The following is a 25741-nucleotide window of genomic DNA, read 5'->3' on the forward strand; positions in this document are numbered from 1 at the left end:
CAATCCGATATACAGGGAGTGCAGAATTATTAGGCAAATGAGTATTTTGACCACATCATCCTCTTTATGCATGTTGTCTTACTCCAAGCTGTATAGGCTCGAAAGCCTACTACCAATTAAGCATATTAGGTGATGTGCATCTCTGTAATGAGAAGGGGTGTGGTCTAATGACATCAACACCCTATATCAGGTGTGCATAATTATTAGGCAACTTCCTTTCCTTTGGCAAAATGGGTCAAAAGAAGGACTTGACAGGCTCCGAAAAGTCAAAAATAGTGAGATATCTTGCAGAGGGATGCAGCACTCTTAAAATTGCAAAGCTTCTGAAGCGTGATCATCGAACAATCAAGCGTTTCATTCAAAATAGTCAACAGGGTCGCAAGAAGCGTGTGGAAAAACCAAGGCGCAAAATAACTGCCCATGAACTGAGAAAAGTCAAGCGTGCAGCTGCCACGATGCCACTTGCCACCAGTTTGGCCATATTTCAGAGCTGCAACATCACTGAGTGCCCAAAAGCACAAGGTGTGCAATACTCAGAGACATGGCCAAGGTAAGAAAGGCTGAAAGACGACCACCACTGAACAAGACACACAAGCTGAAACGTCAAGACTGGGCCAATAAATATCTCAAGACTGATTTTTCTAATGTTTTAGGGACTGATGAAATGAGAGTGAGTCTTGATGGGCCAGATGGATGGGCCCGTGGCTGGATTGGTAAAGGGCAGAGAGCTCCAGTCCGACTCAGACGCCAGCAAGGTGGAGGTGGAGTACTGGTTTGGGCTGGTATCATCAAAGATGAGCTTGTGGGGCCTTTTCGGGTTGAGGATGGAGTCAAGCTCAACTCCCAGTCCTACTGCCAGTTCCTGGAAGACACCTTCTTCAAGCAGTGGTACAGGAAGAAGTCTGCATCCTTCAAGAAAAACATGATTTTCTTGCAGGACAATGCTCCATCACACGCGTCCAAGTACTCCACAGCGTGGCTGGCAAGAAAGGGTATAAAAGAAGGAAATCTAATGACATGGCCTCCTTGTTCACCTGATCTGAACCCCATTGAGAACCTGTGGTCCATCATCAAATGTGAGATTTACAAGGAGGGAAAACAGTACACCTCTCTGAACAGTGTCTGGGAGGCTGTGGTTGCTGCTGCACGCAATGTTGATGGTGAACAGATCAAAACACTGACAGAATCCATGGATGGCAGGCTTTTGAGTGTCCTTGCAAAGAAAGGTGGCTATATTGGTCACTGATTTGTTTTTGTTTTGTTTTTGAATGTCAGAAATGTATATTTGTGAATGTTGAGATGTTATATTGGTTTCACTGGTAATAATAAATAATTGAAATGGGTATATATATTTTTTTTGTTAAGTTGCCTAATAATTATGCACAGTAATAGTCACCTGCACACACAGATATCCCCCTAACATAGCTAAAACTAAAAACAAACTAAAAACTACTTCCAAAAATATTCAGCTTTGATATTAATGAGTTTTTTGGGTTCATTGAGAACATGGTTGTTGTTCAATAATAAAATTAATCCTCAAAAATACAACTTGCCTAATAATTCTGCACTCCCTGTATGTTGAATATTATTTGTGCTGTGGAATATTGATTAGTTCTTACAAAATCTTTAAATGGTCTTCTGAAGCAACTGAACTGTGACATGGCGAAAAAGGTCCAAATGTCGTCTCTATTTTAGAATGTTTATTAATCTATGGTGAATGATAGTATTCCTGCGTTTTGGATAATAAAGTACAACCACCCTCATTGCCCTGTTTAGGTCCAGCCCAATAGTGGGTCTTACTGATAAATCTAATTACAGCAGACAAAGAGGCATAGTTTCTCTTACACTAATGCACACCTCTAGGTATTTCCAAACTATTTACCTATGATTTGCCCCATGCTGATGCACCAATATTTTTCCACTAATTGATCTTTATTATAACCTATTCTGGTGTGGAATATATAGATAATTGCAATGTCTGAGCTAACTTTCATGGGCTGGCAATGGTGCCCCATGTACAAATACCCAACTGAGTCTTTGCCCCATTTTTTGCATTTCTCTACTTACCCTACATGTGACATGGCTCTTGGAAGCATGAGCCCCAGATGGTTTTTTCTGCTCTGCATGCCCCGTTGGCTATAACTGCAAGACTTGGGGATCAAGCAAAATCTACTGGTTGCACCCAAATCCTGCCAGGCATCAATTCATTAATTTCATGGTGAAATCACTGTTACAGAGGTGGATCTTGAGCCTTTTGCTGAATTTGAGGTAAAGTTGATCTCTGAAAAACAGGTCTTGTTCACTCTAGAAACTGGAAGCATTTTTGGAGGTCAGATTTCTTAAAGGCGAGTGGTGCAAGGCTAGATTTTGCAGGTAGTGAGTACCTGCTCTGTGGAGGGGCTTTTGAATGATATCAGTTCCCTGAACTGAAGACTTGACAGTACAATAAGCTAGTTTAGGGAAATTAAAGCAAGGGCGAAATTCTCTAGTTCTTTTAGATGCAGGCATGTTCTATGTAAACATAGATCTTTGGAATTTTCGTTAGCAAATCATAACACATACTAAATGCAATGCACATTACCTCACCCTTAATAAAACGAATAAGCAATTATAAATGCTGGAAATCATCTTATACATTACCCTTACCACCTTGTCAAGAGACAACGACGAATGCGGATTCATTCAATGGTTTGATTAGGTCTTGCTCTTCAATTAAATTTTGCTTTGGGGGTGATGTTTTTCATTTGCATAAATGCTGCACTGTCATAAGCATTGCGTTTTGTGAGGGAGTTATGATTTGCTTGGCTGATATGCGTGTTATGGATTGTGGTTCTAAACATAACTTGTGAATTTCATTGATTTCGTTTTGTTAATTCAGAACCATAAATTCACTTTTTACTGTGTTTTAGGTGAACTCATGTTTTTTTTAAACACAAGTTTAGGCGTTGCAACAAAACCAACCATAACTTCACTTAAACCTTGGCTTTTTCATTAATATATACATATATTTTTTTCATATACCACATCCAAGATTTCTCTGTGCCCTATCTGGTCCAGCAGTCAATCTATGCATGTGCAGCATCAGTTGGCTGCAGGGATTGGCCAGTCTTTGTTCAAACCCTCACAGACATCCAGACCCCACCAAGTGCAGTCGTTGCTGGATTCAGAGCCTGGTCCTGCATCCAAACCTCTGCAGGCCTAGACCCCTGCACAAATCCCATCACAGGTGTGCAACCCCTTCAGTGCACATTCTTTGTCCATGTGCACCATGGGTTGGCTTAGGGGCTTGGGTTTCACCAAGCCCTGCACTCAGCCATTCATGGGCGGCGAACCCCTGCTGCGCAAAGCTTAAGCAAAGGGAATTGCACCATGATCACATCTTTGGCCAAATGTTGGACTTTACATTGGTATACTCTCTCAAGAATCTACAGAGTCAGGTGCTGGATCTGAAAATTCCAGGAGAAAAACTCATTTTTAAAACTTTAAACTCAGGGGCCCCATCCCATATGTGCCTGGGAGTCAGGGTGTGCGCACACTGCCCCCTGATGTGTCCATTCATATTTCTTAAGGGCTTGGATACTGAGATCCCAAGTCTGAGTTCAGTAATGGATGCCACTATATTTTCTTTCTATGTTTTGACAGCCATCAGATCCTTTTGGATTCACAGATCCTCCACTGGATTCATGGATCCCACACAGCAGTTGGAGAAAAAGTTCCCTCATTCAGGATTTGGGTCCCTGGGTACCTATGGACCTTAAACTGGTGAAACATACTCCATCTTTTTTTTTTATTAAAGTGTAACCCCCTTGGTGTCCAACCCAAGGCCCTCTTTTAAAGGTAATTTCTTAAACTAACTAACTGTTAAAATGATTTACACCAAATTAAAAAAGAACATTCCTTGAGAATGTTCTAACTTAATGGAAAGTTTGGTAATTCATTTCAGTCATTTTTTTCTGTATCTTTGAGCAAATTGCTAGGACAATGGCAAATTACACTTTTCGGACCCCATTTTTCTAGGCTCCGTCTTAACTGATCTGCAAGAAACTTGCCTTAAAAGACCCAGAGGGGATACATTTATTAATAAAACAAAACATGTACTTATTATGGAACATTTGCTAAATAAAATAACTACACTGGAACTATTGACTAGATAGACAAGAAAGGCAGACAAGATACACGCACAAGATAGATAAGATAGACAGTCAAGATAGATACAAAAGAGAGATAAATAGATAAGACAGAGATAGATAAAATTCAGAAGTACTTAATATATGTCTAAGCCTCTCGTTCCTTCATCAGAAGCAACCCACAGTTCTTGTAACTCTGCTTCTGTGATTTTATTTATTTAAGCAAATGTTCTAAGAAGCTCAAAGTTTGTTTTCTTTCAACATGACTTCCAATTGCTTCTCTGAAATCCAAAACGGTCCAGTACCAATAAATCATAAACACTGATCTCATCTAAGGGAACCATGCATTTGAATGTCTGGCCGACGGGAACACTATTGTACGACTGCCTAGCATGGACGATGTCAAACATAAATGTTCCGAGATGTCCACCAACATGAGACTTCAAGGATTCCTGGCAAATGAAATTTCCTTATTCAGGTCTGTAGAATAATACTTTCTCCACAGATGCAGAGCCTTACCCCAGGCAGCCTCTTTGTTGTTTGGTTATCCACGTTCACCTTTGGCTGGTAAGCTTTTGCAGTTTAGCCAAGATCTCAGTCGTCTGGACTCCAGCACATTGATCTAACCTCCCCAAAAGGGCACATGCATCAACATTCTATCTTGCACCATTTTACATTGAGAAAGAGTCCATAGTAAATGAACTTAGACAAAAGGGTTTCCAGAGATTGTACCTTTTCACAATCACTGGGACATAAGGTAATATTGCCCATAGATCTCAATGTAATTGCAACTTTTTGCCTTTCCCACGTAAGCAGCCACATAACTGTTTGAGGTTACATCTTGCTTCATTTAAACTTTACTTTCAATTGGAATACATGTTGTTGTGGCTATTAAAACATCAAATACATCTCAAGAGATACCCAAGAAAGTGAAGCCTTCAATATTGCAAGTCTTTGCATTGTGTAGTAGTGTTTCTGAGTTCGAAACTCTCACAATCTAATACAATCATACTTGGCTAATCAATCAAATAGGAATACTTCACTTTCAGTCTGCATTGCAATGATGCCTAATCACCTGAGACACCAGTGGCAAATAGTGCTCACAAAAAACCTGCTACCCAGTGGCCCAAAGAAAGGTGCATCAGAGGCTTTTGGGTAAATTTCACATCCCTGTTTCATCGATATTGACCTGCTTCTTTGAATAAGGAGAACATTTCACCAGAGGGAGACACATAACACAAAGGCTAAACAAGTAAGACTTAAGGTATTCAAGCAGTGTGGATAATTTTTTTTTTTTTTTTTTAAATCGCCTGATTAGTCTACTTTGACCAATGCTTAAAAACTATGATGAAATAACAAATCAGTATTCAGAAGTCTACTAGTCTAAGCATTTGTATGGCTTTTCCCAAAATTACCTCATCTAAATTGGCACTACAGAAGGATTCTTCTACATCCCTAACATACACCACTAGGAGACAAGTTAGTGAGCCTAAGATGTCATGTAGTGTGACACGGTGGGACCAAGTCAGCAGAATATAATGCACTGCAGTGGGCTAGTGTCTAAGTGTCTCGGGCCGAATATGGCAACGTATATTTTAATTACATGTTTCAGGACAGAAACAACCAAAGTAGGAATGTTTACCAATGGAATGTTTTCCTTTAATTATTTCCCTTTTTACTGATGGATCATTTCCATGGCACCATTTACAGCACAAGCTATTAGTTATTTAGTGTCTTGATATTAGAAGATTCTGGGAAAATTACCTACACCCATTTTGGCCCCTTCAACCATTGTTACTATTTTATATCTGGGTTAAATATCTACAGCAGAGTCCATACTATGCCCCTGCCGGTTGTGGCACAGCTTTGGATGCAATGTCCTGATGCAGGTAGCCTTCTGTAGCTTGTCTGCAGCTCTTTACTGTAGTCCTGACCATCAGCCTGAAGCATGTCTGTACTCCGTTCATCCCCCTCCTGCACAGCTGACTGTTGGATGATACACCCTTTGACACTCCTGCTCCTGGAGTCTGCTTCAGGTGCCCCAGACATCCATTAATTTGGGGGTATTTTACAGTACTAAATTTGTTAGAAAAATAAATAAGTACCGGCCCCCTTGTCAGAAAGCCACTGCAACCTGCACCACCCACTACCCCCTCTAGCGCTGCCAATGACAGTACCATCACATTCATATACGTGTGACAATTCAGACTTTAAATCTACATTAAAAATGACCAATATATGCTGCCCGAGCTATTCTTATAACTTTGGGTGTCTGGTATTAGGGATTTTAATCTATATGTAATTATTAAACAACTGATGTTGTGTTTCTCACAAAATTAGACAAACATCGCCACCATGTGGCAGGCTCTTATAAGAGCTGGTGTTAAAGTGCCGATCCCAAGCACTGAAAAACACCAGCTCAAATTAGGCACTGGTATTTAAGCAGTATCAACAGCACTCAATACCCTAGCTGTACTGTGGCATTCTCCAACACAGATAACCATCAAGTGATTCTTTCCACGGGCAATTATCATAAAAGGAAAGCTACTGCAGAACCCAATACTTTCAAAAATGAAATGTACATTGGTAAGTAAGTTTTTAGAGAAGAAATAATTTCGAAATAAGAATAGTTTGATTGATCAAGTGTACTTGAACATATATTTATTTAAAAGCCCTATCAAGACCAACAATTGATATTGTGGGCAAGATCACTTGTAAAACAAATAGTCCAAATAAACTCTAAAAGTGAACAGATCAGGGAAAGTTATGTCTGAATACAGAAGGTCAAAAACCTGAGTGGCAGTCTTTTTGCACAGCATGCTTTGTTAATGTGCATATCACGCAAGTCCTTTTGTAGCTTAATATGTTAGGATTTAATTAATTTTAGAGTTTATGCTATTCAAATGTATTGTATTTTCTTAAGAGACAAGCCACACTCCAATGAGACATGGGAGTGCTCATTTACATGTCTTGTCATTGGGTTGTAGCTCCAAGAGTTGTGGACTATAAAGGTTTTCTGCCACTTTGATATCTACTAGGAATCCTGGCGAGATCTATGCACACTAAATACTGAAATTTAAAAAGTCTCATTGTTGCTAGGTTTTCTCCTGGCTACTTGTCAGTGCACCCTAAATTACAAGTACAGATCTCAAACTATTTTTGTAGTAAGATAGTTTGGTTATTAAGCATAACCTAGAAGCAAATTTTAAAGTATTTTTTAAGCCGTTGCATGTTGTTTATTTGCTTATTGTACCCAATTGCTTGTAGTTGTGTAGTTGAGTTGTTAGAAACACATTAATACCATCAGTGTTAGAAAATTGATACAGGGACTCCAATCGAATCATTATTGGAAGCGGGGAAACCACAAGCTAAGTAATTTATAGGACGAAACTCAAAACAACACACAAAAATCCCAAAACAAGTATACACCTAACAAATGCCAAAACTTCAAAATATTTTGTGTAATTCACAATCAACTATAGAAAAAAAAAATCACATTTTCAGTTTTGCTTGTTTATTTGTATACACTTCATTATTTTAATATTATTTAATCTGGTAACGCATTTGCAGAGCCCCTGAGTGGGCCTTGCGGACCCTCAGGAGTCCTCAGACCACAGGTTAAGAACAATCGTTCTATGGCATAATCTAAAACCTTCTTGTACTCCTCGTTGGTTTTCTGACATGCAGGTTGTGGCTTCTGTAAATTACTATTTTAATTCAAGTGCTCACATTTACACTGAAGGTTGCATGTCTGTAACAGACTCAATACGTCAAACTGGCTTCGCAAGTCTTTAATGCAGTTGCTTTTAAATTTAGTCCGGGCAGACATTGCACATAGGGTCGCAAAAATACGACTTTTATATATTTGTGGCTTGCAGGCGTGGGACTCTGGGTGATTTTACTTTCCCAAAACCCACTTCGTCAGGCAGAAAAACTGCTGGCACTGCCAGTCTCCTGCAGTGAACCATGGACCGCTGATAAATTTCCAGCTGCCAATACTGCTGAGCTGCCAGAGTTATTCTGGCTGGGTACCCGGCAGTGAAGCAGAACGGTCTGAACCATGAGTAATCACAAACATTTTCCAAGGGGGCCAAAAAGTTTGCTCAGTAATGTGACCGAGGGCTGCACTAATGCCAGCAGGGGTGGTCGTATAGCTGGTGTAGGGAAAGGGCAGCTTGTGCATCTAGTGGCTGAAATGAACTGCATAATGTGGAACCAGAAAATCTGGAATAAATCCCGGCCTCCCCACTTGATCAAATTGTGTAATCCTAGGCAATTGTTTTATTTCACTTTCCATTCTTTTTCTTCATTATCAAATATGAGGACTTGAAAATACATGACTTCAGGACTTACACTGTAGAAAACCTTTTGTGTTTGATTTAATAAACTATAATGTTGTTCATGCAGGAACCCCGGCCACCCACAGGTTGCATATAACAATGGGCTTGCCTCTTACTTGTCAGGCCGAGGGTGTGAGAGGGAGAATGAGCATGAAGGTTTCTAAATTCATGTGTGAAAACTCACTTAAAAAAAATACTTTTCAAGGCACTGATATAATCTGATTTACTAAGGTGAAACGTTTCTACATGTTTATGAAATACACTTTTTGAATTTTGAAGAGGTATGCTGCAATGTTTCTTTATAAACGAAAGAGCTCCTAAAGTTAAGTGCTGCAGGACACCCAAGTTACTTCCTTTCTTTCACTGCAATTAACCTATAAATAAATGCTCGCCCCCTTATTTACTGCTGAGTCAAGTGTCGACCAGGGGCCACACAAAGGTCAGGAAGGCTGATTGTGCCCCTGCAGCAACACCCTTTCTCCTCCCCCCCAGGCCGCCCACGCCTCCCTCACCCCCCCTCTCCCCAGGCCGTACTTTGAGTATCACTGGTCTAAACAGAGGACTGCTTTGATAAGTTTAAAGGGGGAAAATCACGATTATTGAAGTCACTTGCTTTTTAAGCAAATCATGGATGGTGTGAAGGGAATTCAACAAAGAACAAACAAAGGAGGCGAAGAGGTCAGCGAACCCAAATTGACCCGCAAAGTCAGTCATAGTGACATAAGAGCACATAGGAGGCACCAATGAAGACCGGCATGCAGGCAATATACAGGAGGCACTAAAAGGAATGAGCTATGACTGAAAGGAAGCAATGAGTAAAGAGAGAAAATCAGGAAAAAAACGAAATAAGCTTTTGCTGTCCTTGTACTTTTGTAAGAAACGCTCAGTACATCTCTGAGCTGCACAAAAAGAGGATATACACAACAGCATGTCAACTTATTATGTTGTTTTGTGTGACCATTCTCTTCTCTCCACCTCTCTATCCACTACTATTTATGTCAGGACGTACAGACAGACAGTCCAGCAATCGTTGAGTCAGCTGCACTTGCATGGCCTGGTAAGGACCAGACACAGCATAGGAGGATGGCGATTCCAGTGTTCTGGGACCGAATGGGGCTGCCTTCTCCTGTGGATGGGCACGGGGGACACCACAGTGTGGTACTTCCTTACACACACACAAAGGTGGCATTTAACTTTTGGGGCACAAGAGGTAGAGAAGGTGCCACACTTTCACAGTCTGGTACTTCTGAGTCATCAATAGCAGAGCAGTAGAAAAATAAATGAATTTGCTTCAACCACAGCCATGTAAGATTGGGTTAGCAGGTAATTTTCTCCTTTCGAATAAGCTAGCACCCCACTTCTCTATCAAGAAAGCTTTTGTTGTTTTTCCACGCTCCTCTCAGTTTTTCTGTAGTTAGAAAAGTGACACTCATGCCATATTTACTATCCGTGCTCTTCAATGGAGTCGGCACTATTCTAATGGATAACCCTCCTTCAGATCCCCCCTTGCTATACTGGTCTCTTGTGGTAGCCACCACTACACAAATCAAATATTTTGCCAATAGGTGGTGAGCACACATCCCACTTTAATATATAATAGCACAGTAAATAATGGTAGTGTAATAACACGGCCAGTGAGTGGAGCCACACACGGGTCATGGGTCTGTCCCAGTAATCCCAAGTGCATCAATGGAACATGAAGGTCAGACAGTCCACAACTTATGTCTTGCCTTGCAATTACCTGAGTGTTAAAGCGCAGCCAGTGCTGGATAGCCCTTGACCCAAGTGTTTTGTTCTTCTGCGCTATTGTGGGAGGGGCATGATTCGCTGTTTAGTGTCTGTAGATCTGTGTCAAACAGCTCCCATACGCAGACTCCTGGCTCTGGAAACCGCTCACCAGCTCTGCCAAGAGGCAGGATCGTATCTCTACGTTGATAAGAGGTGGAGTCGCAAGCAGTCGCAGCTCTTTCCCAATCCACCACAGTGCATCATGGTAAATGAAGTTCAAGGCAGTCCATAACTTACATGTTTTCTTGTGGGCGACTAGCACTGGCTGTGCTTCAATACTCAAGTGACCACAGGAAATAGTGTAATTTGTGGACTGCCTGAACTGCATCTACAAGGGTGCACTGGTGAAGACTGGGACATACCTATGACCAGCGTGCAACTTTACCCCTTGTCCTATAACACTGTTCCCTTCCTTTAGGTGCCTACTTCCGCTGGACATGTATCTCTGCCGTGTTTGGCTTTCCTTTGTCTTTTCTAACACCCCTTATCACTAAATCCCCGAAAGTCTGACTAAACTGCTATGTATTCTACACACATCCTGGACTTACCAGCACTGGAAAGCAGAAGAACTGTCGCCAGATATCAAACGTATTACCCAACTGTTGTGAAATGTTGCCATAGCAATGGACCAGGCAGCTCATCCATTTGCTGCCCTTTCATAAACTCTGAAATCCGTACAAACAGAATTAAAGACTTATCGAGCAGAACGTTACTGGATCTAATAAATCACTTACAGAGTAAGACTACGTCATTACCTCGTAGCATTCAGGTTAATGCATTTGATATTCTCAATAGCTTAAGTGACTGGGTGAAGTACTCATTCTACCAAGACCTCCCCTCGGTACTTCTATTACTCCCCTGGATAAATACGCAGGGGATAGAAAGCTATTTTGCTCTTTCCTTGCACAATCAGTTACACTCCTTAACATGTACATTAGGTTCCAGAGGATACTGTTGATTTTATCTTTTGTGCATTAATATTTAACCAAAGATGCCTTCGCCTGAGCTACCAGACGAAATCTGAAGCAAAGCCCTTTTTTTTTTTAAACAGTACAGTTCATTCTTGCAACAACTGTGTGCAGTTAAAGCAGACATACCGCAAACAAGCACTAGCAAAGCCAAAAGATCTGGCATTTGCCGTGGGCCTTTTGGCACTCTTTTGTTATGTTTGTTTCAAAACTTTATTGTTGTGGAAGCTGCAGCCGGCACTTAAGGGTGTGCTGATGTGATCCTTGTGAAAAGACAGCATTCAGGAACTCACAGTGAAGTCAGTAAATAGCTGAAAAAGGTGAACATTGCCCCTTGATTCATGCTGGAGTAGGTGTAGTAAAAATGTGGATGACAGTCACCATCTAATGGATGACGTCTGGCTGAAAACACCAATAAGTAACTATGTTATACATACTCTTAGTGAAATTAAGAGGTCTCATGCTAACAGAGACCTAAAAAAGTTATATGTCTGGCATTAGCAGCTAGCCTCGCCTTCAAGACAGAAAATCAAAAAAGGAAGGAAGGGATACAAAAAGGAAAGGAAGAAGGGTGAAAACGAAGAAAGGAAGGTGTACAAAAAAGAAGAAAGGGAGGTATACAAACAGGGAGGTCTACAAAAATAAAAAAGAGGAAGGAAGGAAGGAAGGAATACACAAAGGAAGGATGATAGGAATAAATAGGGAAAGAATGAAACACAGAAATAAGGCAAAGAAAACAAGAGGGCAAAAAGGAGGAAAGAAAGAATGCAAAAAGAAAGGAGTGTAAGAAGGCACTTGAGAAACAGGAAGGCAAAAAAAGAAGGAAAGAAAAAGCAAAAGGAAAGAAAGAAGGAATAAAGTATGTGAAATGAAAGAAAGAAGAAAAGAAAGTAGGCAAAAAGTAAGAAGAGAAGATGCAGAAAGAAGAAAGAAGGAAAGATAATAAGGAACAAAGACAAGAAAGAAGGTAAGAGAAGAAAAAAGAAAAGATGTCAGGAAATAAGGATGCAAAAAAGGAAAGAAAAAGAAAGAAGGCAAAAAAAGAAAGGAAAGAGAACGAAATACAAGAAAGAAAGTAAAGAAAAAGAGGGGAAGAAAAGAATAAAGAAGGAAAGAAAAGGGAAAGTATAAAAGAAAAAGGAAATGTATGGAAGAAAGGAAGGAAAGAGAGGAAAGAAAAGGAATGGCAAAAGTGAAAAGGGGAAAGGAGGAATGAAATAAGGAAATAATGCAAAAAAAGGAAAATGAAAAAAGGCAAAAAAGAAAGAAGGAAAGAGTAAAATGAAAGAAGTTGTAAAGAAGGAAAGATTGAGGGTTCACAGTATAAAATATTTGGATGCTACATCCCAAATAACACCCCATTTATGTTTAAGTAAAAGTGTTGCAGCGAATTAAACACAATAAAGTTTTGTTTTCTTCCTGTCAAACATTTATTAAAGAACCATTGGTTAAACCGAGTCTACTCTAGGAACACAATATGGTATGCTATGAAATAGAAGCAGTCCACTTCAAAAGGAATTCACAACAGCATTGGAAGGAGACCAGAACTAATAAAGCTGGAATGTGCTCTGTGCTCACATCAAATTTGTCCTATTATCACATCATGCAACACTGGCACTAAAGGGAACTACCTTGTGTGCAGATGTTTACCGAAGGAGAGGGCAAAATGCAGTCACTCAAAGTAATGTCCCTTCTGGATCATCTGTAGCACATAAGGATAAAAGATGAAAGGCTTCTAAAACCATTCACTGATAACATTGTGTTGGTGTGCCTGGCTCAGCTTTTGAAAAATCTGCACCCAACCTACCATCTGAGAGCACTTTTGTTGTTTTTTGGCACTCCTACTAGGCTTTCTCTAGTTAATTGTTCTCTTGTTCTCTAGTTAATTGATCGATGATCACTACCAATGCTCTTCATAGGTGTCATCAGTATCCAGCTGGATTCCTCTCCTTCAGAGTCTCTCCTGTTAGACTTCTTACAAAGCTGTCCTACTGCTGAAGGCTGTGAGGGAAACATCCCCAACCATGACTCTGGAACAAATAAGTCATGAACAACGAAATCGAAACAAAGCTTTCGTTAACCACGACTTTGTTGTTCTGTGCCTTGACCACGCATGTTCTGAACAACACACATGCGTGGTTAAGGCACAGATGAAGGGAGTCAGCTTTGTCAGAGGACGCGATCAGGTAAGTGGGGCTGGGGCCGTTTTGGGGGGGTCAGGTATTTTTCATTTTTAGGAGCGGGCTGGGGGGAGTTAGGGTATTTTTAGTTTTTAGGGGTGGAGGTGAGGGGGTTTGGGGTAGTTTAGGTTTTAGGGGCAGAGTTGGGGGGGTTTGAGGTAGTTTAGGTTTTAGGGGCAGGGTAGGGGTCAGAGTATCTTTAGTTTTTAGGGGCGGGGTCATTTAGGTTTTAGGAGGGGGTCACTGAAGTTTTAGGGGTGGGGTATTTTTAGCTTGTAGGGGCAGGGTGGGAGGGGTCAGGGGATTTTTAGGGGAGGGTGGGGGGTCAGGGTAATTTAGGTTTTAGGGTGGTGTGGGGTGTCATGGTATTTTTACGGGTGGGTCTCGCTGTAGTTTTGGGGGTTGGGGCAGTTTAGGTTTTAGGAGCGGGGTCGCTGTAGTTTTGGGGGCGGGATATTTTTAATGGCAGGTTGGGTATTTTTAGTTTTTAGGGGCGGGTGGGGGTAGTTTAGGTTTCAGGGGGGTGAGGAGGTCGCTGTAGTTTTAGAGGGTCAGGGCAGTTTAGGTTTTAAGGGGGTGGAAGGGTCGCAGTAGTTTTAGGGGCGGGTGTTTTAGGGGTGGGTGTTTTAGGGGCGGGTGGTCGCGGTAGCTTTAGCGGCGGGGGTTGGGGTAGTTTAGGTTTGAGGGGCGTGGGGGGTCACTGTAGTTTTAGCGGTGGGGGTTGGGTTTTTTTTAGTTTTTAGGGGCAGGGGTAGTTTAGGTTTTAGGGAGGTGGGGGAGTCACTTAAGTTTTAGGGGTGGGGTTGTGGTAGTTTAGGTTTTAGGGGGTGCATTAGTTTTAGGGGTAGTGGGTCGGGGTAGTTTAGGTTTTAGGGGTGTAAGGGGTCAGGGTAGTTTACGTTTTAGGGATGTGGGTGGGGCGGCTGTAGTTTTAGGGGCGGGCTTGGGCTATTTTTAGTTTTTAGGGGCAGGGGTCAGTGTATTTTTAGGGGGGTGGAGGGTCACAGTAGTTTTAGGGGCAGGTTAGTTTAAGTTTTAGGGGTGGAGGTCAGGGTAGTTTTAGAATAGTTTTAAGAGGTGGGGGTTGGGGTACAATTGTTTTAGGGGTGGGGTGAGTCCCATGCTGGAACCACGCATGCCGTTTCACGCATGCCTTTACCAGGAATGCCTTTGCAACAAAAAATCGCTGTAAAGGCATTTGTGGTAAAGGCATTTGTGGTAGCAACGCAGTTGTTGTTCCAACCGCATTATTTAGGCATGCGTGGTTCCAGCATTTGTGGTTCCGACTCCTATTCCTGGTGAACAAACATTCTGCTTTAATACATAATAAATAGTGGTACTGTTTTGGCTGTGACTGTATAATTCCATTTATTTAAAGTAGGTGTCCACTTGTGCTGTACTGGTTTCTCTGCTTCGTTTGGATGGCATTTCCAATAACTGTCCTACACCTGTATCTAAGGGAGTCTGACTGTAATGCATGACGTTCAAAATACTTTGGATGTGTTATTCCCCTCAGGGAAGAAGAAGTGCTGTTGCCAGGTATCCAATGTACTACTATTCTGTTCTGAAACGTTGCCACACAAAAAACTATTTGAACGAAAGACTGGCAATAGATTTGTTTTGTGTTGGCTAGTCCTATGGCACAGTAGAATTGCTCCCAATGTAAAGAGTGCACTTCAGAATTGAGATTTACCAATAGTGGAAAAGATGGAATCACAATAAAAACTCATTTAAGGAATTACTGGATAAACACTTCTTTTTACCTAAGTGCCTGTGTGGCCGTAAGATTCTGGGTTATTTATTTAGGAGAAATTAGTAATCTAGCACTGGGCTAAATCAAAACAGTTTTAAAACCCTGGGCTTCAGGCCTGGTAGCTACGGTGCAAAGCAGCATGCGAAGGCTTTTCCATAGACCACACACTACTATCTATTTAATATTTAAGCAACAACAATATTAACGTCAAGAAACAATCCCATACAATTACTTGATCAATTAATCAACAATCATTGCAAACCAAAAAAGGTATTGCCCATCAGACTTTTAGCTTTGTCAATGTTTATTTTTTTTAAACAAATACCTAGCAAAGCATACTTGTTTGGTAGGTTACGGGATCTCGTGATTCTTAAAAGAAAAAAGAAAAAAGTTGACTGAAAGCAAAGATTTTCAAATAATCCCAGGCATTTAAGGGATTTACTTTATATATGGCTGTGCTCTTTGTGAAACAGCAGAATGCCATCACCCACAGAGACGTTACTCAGTGTTTGAAGTAGGCGGTTTCATTGAACCATTCTGAATGTGTTAGCAGCAGAACAAATATGTGAATGACACAATAACACACCAATGGATGAAAATGGCAGACTGAAAGCCTATAAAAAAGCCTAGTATAATTTTGGTAAAATTAATAGGCCTTGGCTAATGCCAGGCCTAAAAACAAAAGGATAACAAATCAATAAATAAACTGATCAAAAGTGGTCAAAATTAGATTACAATTTTTGGAGGAAAACAAAACAATCAAATAACACTTCTAGGAGCTGTAGGTGGCCCTTAGCCCCTTTACCACCACGGACGTAATGGTTACGTCCGGTGGCGCAGCGCTGAGGCACCACAGGCGTAACCATTAAGTCCCGGTAGAGGCCCTCAGGGAAGTGCTAGCCCCCCCGCCTCCGTGGGTCTCCGCTACACCAGCCATAGGGCAGGGCTGGAAGGAGAAAATCTCTTCCCCTTCCAATCCTGACCCCTGTGAAGCCCAATGATGTCAGCGCGCAATTGCGCGCTGACCTCATCAAAGGTCGCCTCCCATCGCGCTGGAAGTCATGCTTCCAGTGCAACCGAGGGGAAACAAATGAGTTTCTCCTCGTTATGGGGGCACGGGTGGTAGAGAGGCAGGAAAAGGGAAGGAGAGGCTACTTCTTCCCTGTTCATGTCTCTATGAGCATTCCTGCATCACGATCGCATAGCAATCGTACTGCAGGAATGCCACTAAACACCAGGGATTTGTTTATTATTTTGAAATTGTCATGAGGGGAGCGACCCCTTTGGCAAGGGTCGCTCCCCAGGGGGGGTCATTTTATCTAAGGCCATTTCTCGGGGGCAGATAGGGGCAGAAACCACAAGGCACCAAGGATTTTTTTTGGCGACAATTTAAAAAAAGGGGAGCGACCCCTTAGGCAAGGGTCACTCCCCTGGGTGGCAAATTTATTTTAGGCCATTTCTGCCCACCCTGGGGGCAGATTGGCCTATTTTTCTTGGGCCAATCCACTAGACACCAGGGTTCTTTTTTTTTGCGTCAATTTCACACACGGGGAGCGACCCTCTAGGCAATGTTCGCTCCCCGGGGGGGGCAAATTTCATTTAGGACATTTCTGCCCCCTTTAGGTCAGATCAGCCTATTTTTGTAAGGCTCGTCTGCCTCCCAGGGGAGCAGAAAGCCTACCAGACAAGAATAACAAAATAAAAAATAAAAAGGGGGGTTGGCCATACCCCCCCATTAAATCAGGACAAAGTTATTCTGCCCACCGGTGGGCAGATGGGGCAATTACCCCCGATCCACTCCACGGTGGGGCAGAAATCCTACTAGATGCCAGGGAATTCAAAACAAATCAAAAATAGCGAGGTGGTGGCTACCAACCTGTATGGGTATGGTTATGCCTCACCCCAACTAAAGAGGGTAACAGTCTTTCAGCTCTCCCCCCCGCACACTAGAAGATCTTATCCCAATGGCAAGCAAGACGAAATTTGGTTATTTTGGGTTTTGGTTTTACTTTTGGGCCATGAGAGCTTGTCTAACTCTCAAAATTGTACCATTTGGAATGGTGAGGGCTGCACTTTATGGACTTTGGGGTGCTGCCATCTAGAAAAAATCTACGAGATCTAGACATCTGAAAACTAAACATCTGGGTGAGTCGAGGGTAGTGTGCTTCACATGCACCCCACACCATTTTCCTACACATAATGCCCTGCAGACCTCTAATTTTGCTTGAAATCACACATTTTCCCCACATTTTTTAGATGGAACCTTCCGGAATCTGCAGGAAGCCACAAATTTCCTACCACCCAGCATTGTCGCATCTATACCGATAAAAGTTCTGCTCCACTTGTTGGCCTAAAACATTTTTTTTAAACTGCCCTTTTGGACCCGCTTTGGTTCCCCCTCATTTTCGACATGTTTTTGGCTCTTCCCTGTCACAGGCATTTGCCCCTCCTACACAAGTGAGGTATGTATGGTGTGGGGTTCCCACGCAGAAATGTGGGAAAAAAATTGTTTTTTTAGCTAAATTTGAGGTTTACTGAGGGTTCTGGGTAAGAAAACACTGGGGGATCCACGCCAATTACACCACCCTGGCCTCATTCGGGTGTCTGATTTTCAGGAACTTCTGTGTTTGGAAGGTTTCCCTACATGGCTGCTGAGCCCAGGACAAAAAACACAGGTGCCCCCACCTCACAAAAATAGGTAGTTTTGATGTGTCAACATAGTGATTTGGGGGCATTTCCGGTCACAGGCACTAGGCCTACCCACACAAGTGAGGTACCATTTTTATTGGGAGACTTTTGGGAATGCTGGGTAGAAGGAGAATTGTGGGTCCTCTCAGATTCCAGAACTTTCTGTCACCGAAATGAGATGAAAAAGTGTTTTTTGGCCACATTTTGAGGTTTGCAAAGGATTCTGGGTAATAGAACCTGGCGAGAGCCCCACAAGTCACCCCATCTTGGATTTCCTTAGGGGTCTAGTTTTAAAAAATGCACAGGTTTAGTAGGTTTCCCTAGGTGCCAGATGAGCTAGGGGCCAAAATCCACAGCTAGGTACTATGCAAAAAAAAAAAAAAACGGGTTTGTTTTCTTTGGAAAAACGTGATGTGCCCATGTTGTGTTTTGGGGCATTTCCCGTCATGGTCACTAGGCCTACCCACACAAGGTACTATTTTTATCAGGAGACTTGGAGGAATGCTGGGTGGAAGGAGATTTGTGGCTCCTCTCAGATTCCAAAACTTTCTATCACTGAAATATGAGGAAAAAGTGTTTTTTTGGCCAAAGTTTAAGGTTTGCAAAGGATTCTGGGTAACAGAACCTGGTGAGAGCCCGACAAGTCACCCCATGCTGGATTCCTCTAGGTATCTAGTTTTCAAAATTGCACAGGTTTGGTAGGTTTTGCTAGCTGCCAGCTGAGCTAGAGGCCAAAATCCACAGCTACGCACTTTGCAAAAACACATCAGATTTCAATGTAAAAATTTGATGTGTCCATGCTGTGTTTCCTGTTGTGTGCATTAGGCCTACCCACGCAAGTAAGGTACCATTTTTTAATCGGGAGTAACACAGAATAGCAGAACAAGTGTAAGACAGTGTGTAAAAAAGACGTCTATTTGAGAAATGGCCTGTAATTTCCATGCTAGTCTGGGGACCCCGGCATTCAGAGATGTGCAAATAACCACTACTTCTCAACACCTTATCTTGTGCCCATTTTTTAAATACAAAAGATTTCCTTGATACCTATTGTTCACTCTTTATATTTCAGCAAATGAATTGTTGTATACACAGTATACAATGAAAACCCATTGCAAAGTGCAGTTCCTTTATTGGCTCTGGCTACCTAGATTTCTTGATGAACCTACAAGTCTTGTATATCCCCACAACCAGAAGAGAGCAACAGACATAACTGTGTATTACTTTTAAAAATTTACATATCAAGAAAAAGTTAGAGTAAAACGTGAAGAAAAATGGCTGGTTTTTTCACCTCAATTTCCTTTTTTTTTTTTTTATTTAGCTGTTAATTTCTGCACGAAAACCTTGTAAGATCTACACAAATGACCCCCTCACTGAATTTAGAATTTTATCTAAGTTTTAGAAATGTTTAGCTGTCTGGGATCCAGCATTGGTTTCACACCCATTTCTGTCACTAACTGGAGGGAGGCTGAAAGCACACACAAAATAGTAAAAATGGGTTATGTCCCAGTAAAATTTTCAATTGTGTTGAAAAATGTGGTTTTCTGATTCAAGTCTGCCTGTTCCTGAAAGATGGGAAGATGGTGATTTTAGCACCACAAACCTTTTGTTGATGTCATTTTCAGGAGAAAAAAAACACAAGCCTTCTTCTGTAGCCCTTTTTTCCCCCATTACAAAAAAAATGAAAATGTTTGCTGTATTTTGGCTAATTTCTTGGTCTCCTCCAGGGGAAGCCACAAACTCTGGATACCTCTAGAATCCCTAGGAGGTTGGAAAAAAAGGACACAAATTTGGCGTGGGTAGCTTATGTGGACAAAAAGTTATGAGGTCCTAAGCGCAAACTGCCCTAAATAGTAAAAAAAAAAAAAAAAGGCTTGGCACCTGAGGGGGAAAAGAACTGGCAGCGAAGGGGTTAAAAATGGAATAGTGTAATCTCTGGCTCTAACTCCAGTCAGTGTGCCCGACTTCTCAGTGGGTTTGGGTGTCGCACTCAGTCCTATTCTGACTCACACAGTATCACTCATTCTCTGTTCGTCTAACTCCGTGTCAATCAATCTCATTCAGTCCCACTCATTCGTATTCCATCTCACTGTCTCCCACAGTATCATGGTCAGATTAGTTTCCATTTAGTCCCATTCATTCCGACTCACAACCTCTCACTCATTTGCTGACTCATTCGGTTTCTCTGTCTCATTCCGTCTAACTCATTCTCTGACTCATTCAGACTGTGGATCACTCAGTCTCATTTATTCTCAGTTTCACTTAGTCGCACGCATGCTCAGTTAATCTTATTCTGATTCATTCATCTGACTCATCTAATCTCAATCATTCTCACTCACCCTTACTAGGTCCCACTCATTTAGACTCACTCTGACAAACTAGGCCTCACTGATTCTAATTCTGTCTCACTCATTCGGACTCACTCAAGGCCCGATTTAGATCTCGTCAGATAGAATACTCCATCTCAAATGTGACGGGTATCCCTTCTGCCGCATTAAAATCCCCATATGATATAATGGGATCGTAATATGGCGGACGAGATCTCTGTCATGTTTGTGACGGAGTTTTTCCCTCCACCAACATCTAAATCAGGCCCTCAGTCATATACACAGTACCAATCATTGTCATTTACCCTCACAGTTACACTGACTGTTATTCTCCCTCACAGTTACACTCAGTGTCGTTCTCCCTTACAGTAACACTCACTCTCATTCTCGCTCACAGTAATACCCACTGTCATTCTCCTTTAAAGTAACACTGTCATTCTACCTCACTCAATTTCCTTCATTCACACTTACTCACTCACTGACTCACTCCAACAATTCTCTCACTTTCGCTCACTTTCACACACACACACACAGTCTCTCACAGACACACATTTACCTAGAAACACACATACTTACCGATGCGCACAGCACACAACATTTAAACGTTTTGAAGCTTTTAATTTTGTTCTCACCTTGCTTGCAGGTCATCATTTTGACTCCTGCTGCTTCCAGCTTCCGGTGCTGGGGTACGGAACTGAAACCTTGAAACTGCAGTTGCACATCTTAGGTTTTAGTCTCCACCCTTTCACTTCACCCTTTCCCAAATCTGTGATGAGTTGGGAGAGGTCGGGTTGACAGGCTGACTGGCATGTAGCCATGGGCACTGCAGGGCTCAAGCCTGCAGCACCCATGTCTACCTTTAGCTAGGACGCTTAGCACGTCATAAGCGGGGGAAGCACAGAGGCGTGCTAGGGCCCCAAGGCCAGGGATGAGACTTCTCCAGCCCTGGTCATCTCTCTCTGAAGGCGCCCTTGTGTGCTTGCGCCAGCCATCAGACAGAGACGGTTGCTGCACCCGAAGGAGGTTGACATTTTTGTTATACCAAGAGTGAATAATAAAAGGGCCAGAAAAAAGGAGGGCATAGCCTCTGAGACCCTTAAGAAGAGCTGCCACTTATCCAAGGCCCTAGGCACAAAAGTCATTCAGGGACAACAGTGCAGCAAATGCTCTATACACGCCGGCTCTCACAATCTAGAAAACTTTTTTTTAAAGGCATATTCCAGCTTAATAACCATCACCTCTGACAGTGCTTTACCCGGACCTTTGTTTCACCCATCAAAACTCAACAGCAGCAACTTCACATGCAAGCCTTTTCTGCATCGTTAGACTATCCTTTACAGACCCAAAAGTATGTTTTATTGTTCAATACTAGCCGCATCACCAACAGAACAGATAAGGAGCGAGACCTCTTACTGCCGCCATCCTTCCTTTATTGATCACAGATGAGGGAGAGGAGCCGTGTGGACTTCTTCCGAGAAGATATTTATAGATATGTTTGCAATGCATCATCACATCAACATATGCCCACACATTCCTCTCTACATATTTGAATAGCTATGTGAATCTTCATCTGCCAGTGTCAAATTTTGTGAGGTCATAACCAGGCAGTGGGCGTGGCCAAGCCTCTGTCCAGGTGTCTTAGGGCCATACTCAAAACCAAGAAAATAAAATGATATTACTTCAGCAGCAAGGCTGGCTCCTTTGTGCTCTTCCACTGCATCTCATTCTGATAGAACCAAACTACCTGTCAAACAGACCGACAGACCAATCAAGAAGAGGAAAGATCATAATACTGTACTATTTCAAGGGGCTGAATAAGAGGAAGTGCACAGGCAGCTAGATGAGAGTTGTCTGAGAGGTCCGGGGAAAAGTACTTCACAAAAATTAGGCGCTGCTGTGAAGAAGAATGGCGTGGGCGTAGCAGTACTGTTAAGTGCCAAATATGGGCAAACAAAATATATTATGTTATGTGTAGTTGTAAATTACAGTCAACTGCACTTATCCTGGAGCTGAGCAGGCGTGTTGGCCTAGCCCTGCCTACTGTAGGTTGGTTAAATGAAAAGCCAAGTATTCAACTTCTTGCAGAGTTCGAGAAGAGAAGAAGCAGCTCTGGTGTGGAGTGGAAAATCATTCCACACTTTAGGAGTAATGACCATCCTCATCTGGTTCTGTGTATGCTCGAGATGTGTGCAAGTAAGAGTCCTGCAAAGCAGAGGTGTCTGGATAGTTGCTGGGAAAGATGCAACTGTACAGGGAGGCGGGGCTCGAGTTGTGCAGTGCTTTCAATGTGTATGCAGGGAGTCTGAACTGAGCATGTTGTTTATCGAGAGCCAATGTAGTTCCCCGAGGTGTGGCGTGATGAAAGCTCTGTGTGGGAGACCCAGGATGAGTCTGGCTGCTTTATACTGTTTATAATATTCATACAGCACAAACATTACCGCTACGAGCACTTTCAGAACACTAAGCAGGGCTACATTCCATGTTTTACAGGGCTCTGAACAGTCCTATATTAATTTCGCTATTAAAATGACCTAATTCCAAAACAGTGCTGCTAGGCACCATGTCTCAAAAGAAACTTCAAAGAGGTATGCTTGGACATGGAGTTTGGAAGAAAAAGCGTGGCATGCAAGCGAAGGCTGTGGCTCGTGACGTCACGCATTCCTCGCGCACTTGAAGCTGGGCTGTGAGCATCACGAGTTTAGGACCCGTCTAGCAGAACTGACTCGTGATTCAGGCAGATGACCGCTCCACTGAAGATGAGGGAGACAAGTTTCAGAGCAGTAACGCAGCACCTACCGGTGAGGAGAGCGTGGTAATGAAGGCCCCTTTCCTTGTCCTGGTGAGAGCACACGTCAAACAAATAAGCCTTGATCGGCCCGTCGATGAAGTCAGCTGAGAAATCAAAGATCACCACCCCAAGCATGGTGATCACGATGGCCCACGTCCGCTTCTCCGCGCGGGTTTGGAAGATTGCTGCAACAAAAGAAAGCACATATTCAGCACAACCCGTTCAACCTCCCGTCAGTAGTGTTTTCTTGCAACTAGTTAACTGTGGACTGCATGTTATGCCTACACTTCAAGGAGTTAAAGTTGAAATTTCGCGCGATCACCTAACAACCTAATGCATTCTGGTCCTTGTTCCCTTCACGTGAACAAACTAAACTAATGCTCGTGCTATAACAATATGTTTGCATAGAAAAGCCCAGCACTGGACGACTGTGTTCTTAGACATGGATTCATTTAGAAACTTTAGTCCACTTATAGTTTGGGAGAGCCACAAAGTGGCAATACGTGTAAAACCTGTAACTGAAGCTAATAATGTCATTTCATTTAAGTACATCGCATCCTTACACTTCATGTTTTAATTGAAAAGATGCGCCGACAAAGTGGTAATTTTTTATTTGTGGTTTTTTGTTGTTGAATTTAGGTGCTTACATTGTTCCTGTACCATGCTGAGCTCTTCTTTAAAACCGCGTAATTATTTTAATCACCAGAGTGTTCAAGTAACAATCACACTTATTGACTAGTTCCTTTTTTGTACCGATGGACTGCTTTTACCTCAGACGCCTTCAGCCCATGTTCGCATAAAACAATAAAATAAATGCATAAATAACTGGGGTCTCCTAATTATATAACTTACATCTTGGCAACAAAGTGTTAAATTAAGCTTGACGTTCATGCAGTCATAGCTGCCCATATGCAGCTTTTCACTGGCCAGGGCAGAATGTTCATTATGCTGACGTTATCCTGAATAATCGTCCGCATTTTGCGTTGTGCTCGTGTCAATATGACTGGGTTATGCATGGCTATTGTTCGTTCCACTTGTGTATTTTTGCACTAGTAATGAATGAATGACTGAATGAAGAGTTTCTGTCGAGCGCAACAGCTGCTCCAACCGGAGTGTCCTGGCGCTAGTTGCAAAGAAACAAAAGACTAATAAGCATTTTCAATGCAACGGGTCTCGCCTTCGCTAGAGTTAGAGCTATTAGCGGTGCAAAGAAAAAAAACGCAGCGCGATCGCGCTATGTAAAATGCAGCGCAATGGCGCTGCGTGAAAAATAAACAGATAAAGTAGTCTGGACCCCAGGCTCAAAACATCGAGCCTCGTATGTTTCTAGTAGTTTACCGGTGCTGTGTAGGTGGGCTGAACACCAGAAAAGGCATGATATATGCATGCACTTCACAAATGAAAGCAAGCGGATTTTAAAAGGCAAGCCCACAAACCAATGTAAGTGACTGACGTGACATGAGCGTGGTTTGAAGCCCAAAGAGAGATTACTGAATGAACTGAGTGCTTTGCGCTCGCCCATAAAAATGAAGGCCTAATAGGTGGAGAGGAAAAAGGAGCCGCACCAGAGGAGGGCCAGACTTCTTTAAAAAGTTTGGTGTCCAAGTGAGCCTTAAAGATGGCCTCGGAGTTAATTCTCTGCAGATGGTTAGGCAGGGAATTCCATGGTTTTCGGGCAGGTAGGAGAAAGCCGGACCTCTAGCTCTTGATTTATATATCCTCGGGCTGCATAAAACATTTTTCTCAGTAGACCCAAGATTTATGAGAGGTTGGAATTTTTTTGCTCTTGTTTTTGATGTAGGAGCACATCCCTAAACGTACATAAAGGGGATTTAATTTTATTCTTTGCTTCACTGGTAGCAATAATGTGTTTTAAGACCCTTGCAAATTAAACAGTGATGAGAGATGTTCAACACCAGACAGGCAGCGGCATTCTGTACCCTCTGTAATCTGTTCATCAGCCCCTGAGGATAGTCATACAGCAAGACATTCATAGTCTAGTCTTAACAAGATTATGGCATGGATGATGCTATTCAGAGTATATATTTTGGGAGAAATGTACCTGTCTTCACTAGAGATTTCAGCAGGGCAGAGCACATTCCAAGGGTGTTCCTAACTTCCTCCCTAAAAGAGGGCGTAATCAATCTTACCTCCCGTGTTTGTTTTTTTCCGCAGCTGCTGTGGGGCTGGACGTTTTCCCGAATTCAGATGGCCAAATTCTGGTTATATCCAAAGTAGGTGAAGTGCCAAAAAATATTTCAGATTTGTCAGAATTTAGGCAGAGGCAGCTCTTGTGCATCTACTACCCTTGAAGTTGGCTGCACAGGGTCGTCCAGGAGATGAATGGCGAACATAACTCCGTATAATCAGCATTTGACTACACTGAATCCCCAGGCTTGTACAATTGAGGCAAGGGGGCATATAGATATTTAAAAAGGTAGGGCTAAAGGCCAATCCATGCGAGACACCACAGTTGACATCGAATTCCGAGGTAAAGGGCAATAGAAATACTGCTTGTTTTCTGCCAGAAAGAACAATGGTATCTAGTTCCAGTCGGTGGCTACAATGCCAGTTTAGTCTGGCCACTGTAAAAGGATGCCATGAGACGCTGTATCAAAAGTGTCCAATAAGTCAAGTAGCCCCATTATAGACCCCCCACCCCCCATTGTCAGCTGGGTTTTAATGCAGTCAGTTACCACTAATAGGTTTGCTTCTGTACTAAAGCCCATTCAAAACACAGACTGTGAGGGGTGCAGAAGATTATTCTCCTCTAACAATTTAGAAA

General features: G+C 42.4%; 1 protein-coding gene across 1 annotated transcript in view; it reads right to left on the bottom strand.

Annotated features, from left to right (window-relative positions):
* SLC45A2 (solute carrier family 45 member 2) overlaps nt 1-25741 on the bottom strand; it is a 323571-nt gene that overhangs the window by 270329 nt on the left and 27501 nt on the right. Inside the window, exon 2 of the mRNA XM_069220574.1 lies at nt 22965-23141. Coding sequence (XP_069076675.1) covers nt 22965-23141 — 177 coding nt within the window. The remainder of the gene's footprint in view (nt 1-22964; nt 23142-25741) is intronic.

The sequence above is a fragment of the Pleurodeles waltl genome, chromosome 1_1, assembly GCF_031143425.1.
Source record: "Pleurodeles waltl isolate 20211129_DDA chromosome 1_1, aPleWal1.hap1.20221129, whole genome shotgun sequence".
NCBI classification, from domain to species: Eukaryota; Metazoa; Chordata; class Amphibia; order Caudata; family Salamandridae; genus Pleurodeles; species Pleurodeles waltl.